This window comes from Thermobia domestica, chromosome 13 (genome assembly GCF_964235325.1).
Source record: "Thermobia domestica chromosome 13, izTheDome1.hap1.1, whole genome shotgun sequence".
In the NCBI taxonomy this organism is placed as follows: Eukaryota; Metazoa; Arthropoda; class Insecta; order Zygentoma; family Lepismatidae; genus Thermobia; species Thermobia domestica.
In genome coordinates, this window is record NC_137466.1 from 133,793,400 (window position 1) to 133,799,399 (window position 6,000).

Consider the following 6,000-nt stretch of genomic DNA (forward strand, 5'->3'; position numbering starts at 1 on the left):
AAACTTGGTATAGGCCTACATTTATCTTTGCCTCCCTCTGTTAGCTGTTTCGTGTCATATATATTGGATGGTTTTGATATTTCTTCTGATCATTAAAACAACAATGGTACCTGTGTGCGTGCAGAAATGCAAAAGCACAAGGTAACTTCCTATTTGTTTTGGAAACAACAAACCCATTTCACGTGTGCGAGAGAAATTGAGCACAGCGAGATGGGGTGTTTACTCACGGTCAGTTCGCAGCAGGAGTCCATGGTAAAAGATTTGGCTATCTCGAAAACACTCGCAATACCTTACAAATACATAAGACTGCGCTTCAAAGAAAGTTTAGACACAGATGTTTCAATTTTCTTTTAGCATCTTTCTTCAGCAAAATAGTCGGTTCATTGTATTCGAAAAAGGGAAGGGAGAAAGGGTGAATTTATATTTTATGTGGGGGGTAACGTTGTAAGTAGTATAAACAATACATACCGTTTCCGACTCTGTATTGAAGCACTTCCTTTAGCGGTATATCACTAGATCTATCCTGACCCTCATCCCATCTCAAGTTGTAAAGTAGAAAGGGACAGAAGTATTCAACATGACTGCTCACTTGAGTTTCAGTTCACAATACGAAAACCAATGAGCAAGTAAACAGTCTTTTGTAGGATCGTGTTTTACTTCTTGAATTTATTTTTGAACATTTCTGTGAATTCAACAACAGAACGCAGTAGAAATACGGACTAGTTTTTACTCCAACCATTACTTTCGCTCCAACCCAGGGATGCCACATTTATGATTTCGTACTAGATTTAGTGATTTTACTATTGAACTAGTGATCTAGTACGTACTTTGGGTAAATAGGCACATTCTAGTGATTTTTTTGCATTTTTTTCTGATGCAGACAAATGAGAAGGAAATGGTTCTTAAAATAAAAGGAAAAAGTATATTGCAGTTCAAAACAAATGTAGAAACCTTAAATTATTTTTTCTTTTCCCTCTGACTGAATAAAACCCCTGCTGTGTAACGACCTTAGGTAAACAACGGCTATCTTTGGTCCGCTACCTCCTTTTGTTAGCCGACATGAGATGGGTTAGTTTTTTTTTCTGGAAGAAAGTGAAGAAATAATTATCCAGTACATTTACGTTTTGTCAGGCACACAGGCGCAGTCTGTACTTGTTTCCTAACAAATTTTAGCAACATAACATAAATGAAACATATGTACCAGAAAATAGAGGCAGTACAAACGGAAATTTTCATCTGTGACACATTTGATGAGAAATATAGTTAGATGTCACGTGCAAGCACTCTAAACATGTCCTATCCTGTAATTCTATTCGTATGTTTATGTAGGTGAGACTGAGAAATCAAGAAACAATAATAACTGGTTTTCTTCCAGGGGAAAAATCTAAATGTGAAGGGGTGTTACACTGGGACTTTAATTGCGTCCTTTGTACAAGATTAACAAGTAATAGCAATTTTTTAATTTATTTTAGTTCTTGGGGAGAGGAAGATGGAAGCGAACCCTCGTAAGGACCTCTGCAAGGAAACATGAATACTATCCGCCACTGTTTGTTACATTACACAAAATAGTTTTATATATATATATATATATATTGAGTTTTAGTCAGGGTTTTCATTCTGCAGGAGGGGGGGGGATAGTAATACCTGACGAACATTTTCTATTCTCAGAGTGTTGCAATGATAGCATTTCCTCCATTATAACTTGGCCAAGCTAGTTGCATTATATGTAAGGATTAAGTTAGCCTAAAAAGCTTAAATTTTTATGGCTGTTTTACTCTGTACCCATGTTTCTCATTTTCGGTCTACGGGACTCGGTGTCCGGAAATTTTCGATGGCTTCCAAGTCGGAAAATAAGTGTATCAAAGGCATATATATTATATCTATGGTTATACGAGGCATGGATCTACAGTTTAAAGTGGGATACCGGTAACAACTTCATGAGCTTCCACCGTAAATCGAACCAGTCTCTCCCGCGATCAAGGCGTATGTGTTAACCATACAGCCACGAGGAAATTCACATAAGCACACACACATATATATTGTTGAGTTGATTTTGACTTTACCGTCTCTTTCAGCAGCGAGGATATATGAAATGTAGACCTACTGATTAACGTGGAATCCGAACTACATGAGCTCGCGCCGGGAATTGAACCCGAGTCTTCCACGGCAAAGACGCGTACACTAGCCGCGGAGTTCACACACACACACACACACACACACACACAGAATCAGAGTCCTCACACACCAAGGGTGAGAGCTGTGCCACTGAGTCACAGCGGCCACGGGGCTAGGTCGAGTCCACTTTACGTTCATAGTTTCTTAGTACATAAATGTTACGATTATGAAATAGATTTTCCTTAACGAGCTGCATAAAAACAAAAGCTTTCGAAATGCATTAAACAATTAGCTCGATTTGAGTGTGAACTTAAAGTTATATCAGAGTGTAAATACGGATACGCACCAAAGCTCGAAAACTTAATACACTATTTCTCCTATATAGTCAGCATGTACCAAGCAATCCTTCAGCTTTCATTTTAGTAGGATGGAAATCAAAGGCCCCTGAATAACTATGTTACTAATGTGCGGAATGTATTTATCTTACAGTGAACTGCTTTGATGCCAAGTGGCCTAACTCCAAAATTGAAATTTTCCAGGAGTGAAAGTTGAAGTTCAATCTCATGAACAATCCATATTTCTTTTATGTTGGGAACCAAAACTATAACTACTGTATGTAGTTCATTGTTTTATAACTTAGTATTTACAAAAATCCTTTTAAAAAATACCTATTCATAGAAATGAATGGTACTTATCTGTACTAGTTCTTGGCATCCAAGCAGTCCATTTATAGTAATACTAGCTTAATATACTCATTCTTCGCATGGGGGCTGTATTTGGAAATCAACACCTATGGAAGTATCACCATTCATTTCAGTGACCGCGAAAACTATGGATTTGACACTAGTATCAATCAATATGGGCTATTTATACATGTCTCGGTATTCCTCACACGCTGACACCCGGCCCGCATACAGTAGTAGCTGAATTTGCAAGTAATCGCTGATGGAAGTGTCACCATTGATCTCAGCGACCGTGAAAACTATGGATTTGACACTAATGTCGATCAATTTGGATTACTTTTACTACATGTCTCGCTAAACGCCCCCCTGAGACCCCCTGGTTCCAATTTTGACAAAAACGCTTCGCCTTAGACTGGGACCTGGACCAAGGTATCCGTGACCAAAATTTGGTAACTCTCGGTCAACTTGTCTGGTCCCCAGGTCGGTCCCAGTAAACGTCCCCTCCGAGACCCCCCTGGTTCGAAATTAAAAAAAAAAACGCTTCGTCTTGATCTGGGGCCTGGACTAAGGTACCCGTGACCAAATTTTGGGAACTCTCGGTCCACTCGTCTGGTCCCCAGGTCGCACACAGACAGACAGACAAACACACAAACAAACTCTTTATTTTATTTATATTAGATAAGATATACTATGTAAAATAGTCTCGTATCATAATATGTGATTTACAACAAATGTTACATTATATATTATCCGTAGCTCGTGATATGCTGCAACATATTAAAGCCTCGGAATAGTTGGGCAAGCGAATAATCCAGAAGTTACGTAACCCTGTTGCGTTCATGGGAACGAAAACACAATAATTATAACTATGCTAAATTAGTATATACTACCAACTGTTCATTCAGAGAATTTATGAAGTTCACTTTATCGCAATAGTTTTATACAAACTAGATTTAGACTACGGATAATAGTTTTATACAAACTAGATAATCAATTATTATTATTATTATCATTATATTTGCAGTACAACCAAATACAATGACATTAACTATTAGTTCAAATTAACTGAATTGAGCTGAAAATTAAATCTTTATCTTTAAAGATTAACTATTAATTTTATGCGTTCTGTACCTTTCTGAAGGAATAAAAGCTGGAATTGGTTTCAAGGCTGTTTCTGAGTGAATACTTTCTTCAAAATAATATTAAAAATTATAGAAAGATTTTGGAGACATTCGAGTCGAGTCGAGATTTTTAAGAGCCGTCTCGACTCGACTCGTGTCTCGACTCGAAAATTCGAGTCGAGAAATACGTTTGTCTCGACTCGTCTCGAATTTTACAAAGTGTGTCTCGACTCGAATCTCGACTCGAATTCGAGTCGAGTCGAGTCGAGATTCGAGACATGTCTCGACTCGAGCGCATCCCTAGCTGTCCTTTATGTTTGTGATATCCCACATTGAATCTGAACTAGAAAGGCTATTAGGCTTATTCAACACCGTTCTACTAGAAAGAAAATTCAGAGATTTTTGTTATAATATCGCAGATGGCATAGAATGGGATAACGGTGAGTTTAGAACCAGAACTTTTTCCCTCTAACGTAAGCCTAACTGAAATTGCACTTTCCTTATTCTTCATGTACTTCATTTCTTACATTTAACCAATAGTTCACTTTTCATAGCTTTGAATATAGTTTGAAGATTCACTAGTAGAAGAAAGAAAATTCTATGTATGGAAATTTAAATAAGGTTCGTCTTAACTTACTTTCCATAGTAATCTACGTTGCACTTCTTTTGAATAAGGTATAAATCAGCATTGTTATGTTTATACTATGTTTATTGAGAAAGAAATTAAGGTAAAAAAAATTAGAAAAAAAGGAGAAGGGATGAAAACATATATATATATATATATATATATATATATATATATATATATATATATATATATATATATATATATCGTACAATACAATAATAGCAGTAATATAATCAGAATAAAATATAATTTGATGTTATTAAAAATATTCTATTTTTATTTTCAGGATTGATATATTCAAGAAACATCGACAATGTAGAATTTTCAAGGCATTTTTGCAGTCGAACATTTCAGCAAGACCTCTAAAATTCAAGAAGAACGAATTTCCTTGGAAATAGTTTTAATTTAGTATAAATTAGTGATTAGTTGAAATTAGCAGGTCTCAACGATATACTTGATGAGTAGTAAAATATTTATTGAAAACTAGTCATACTGGTCATTTTCTGATTTGTGCATACTCATTTCTCTCCTAGTTTTATTACTATTATCAGTTATTATTAGACTTCCAAAGTATGCTATGCATAAGTGTCAGAAATCTTATAGAACAACTTTGTCCGTCCGTCCGTTCGTCTATCGACAGGTATCAGAGAGAAAACGGTAGAGATATCTAGAAGTTGTTTTTATGTAATCGATTCAGCGTCCCAATAATAAATTCCATCTCCTTGTTTAACCCTCTATCCAAATATGGTTCAAATTAGACAATTCCAGTTTCAATATTTATCGCCATAGAACAAAAATGGCAACAGATATCGAGAATTGTTTTCTTACAAACGATTCATATACAACATATTACGAGGTGCATCCAGAAAGTAAGTTCCCCACGCGTCCCATAGCTAGGAAACCGTAGGCCTATGTTGAGCGAAGCGACTACGTGTACGTGAGAGAGTAACGTGGCTCATGCGCCAGCAGAACTTCCCTAATTCTCTCAGTAGCGTCGTGGTAGTGATTGAAGATTGACGTTCCTATTCCAGCTCCCGCCGCGTGTGAAGTGCGAACAGTGATAAAGTTTTTGAATGCACAGGGCATAGCACCGATTGAAATCCATCGTCAGCTGTATCGTTGCAAAAATGTCAATGCTGACCCTATGCGCCTTGCTTTGTGCTTGCTTTTAGGAAAGTAAGTACACAGTTTGCAGACTGAATATTTTAAGATTTAAAAGTTTTGATAGAGAAAGTATGATGAAGAAGAATGTACAATTTGTGAGCAGTTACTATGAATGAAAGTAATAGTGTTCTGCATTCCTCCCCATTAATTTTACAAATTCAGGAAGGTGATGTCCAATTATTTCAACCTTTGCATAATATAATTCGTAGGATGTGAGTTTACCTTCTCATTCAACAGGAAGGCTACATGGGACGTGGACCTACATCTTAAAATGGGATTCGAACAACAT

At 36.5% G+C, this 6,000-nt stretch overlaps 1 protein-coding gene across 1 annotated transcript in view; it reads left to right on the forward strand.

Annotated features, from left to right (window-relative positions):
* The window catches only part of LOC145667759 (ionotropic receptor 84a-like), a 61,574-nt gene extending 56,629 nt beyond the window's left edge, over window positions 1-4,945 (forward strand). The window contains exon 12 of the mRNA XM_081735200.1: window positions 4,834-4,945. Coding sequence (XP_081591326.1) covers window positions 4,834-4,945 — 112 coding nt within the window. The remainder of the gene's footprint in view (window positions 1-4,833) is intronic.
* The last annotated feature ends 1,055 nt before the right edge of the window (window positions 4,946-6,000 follow it).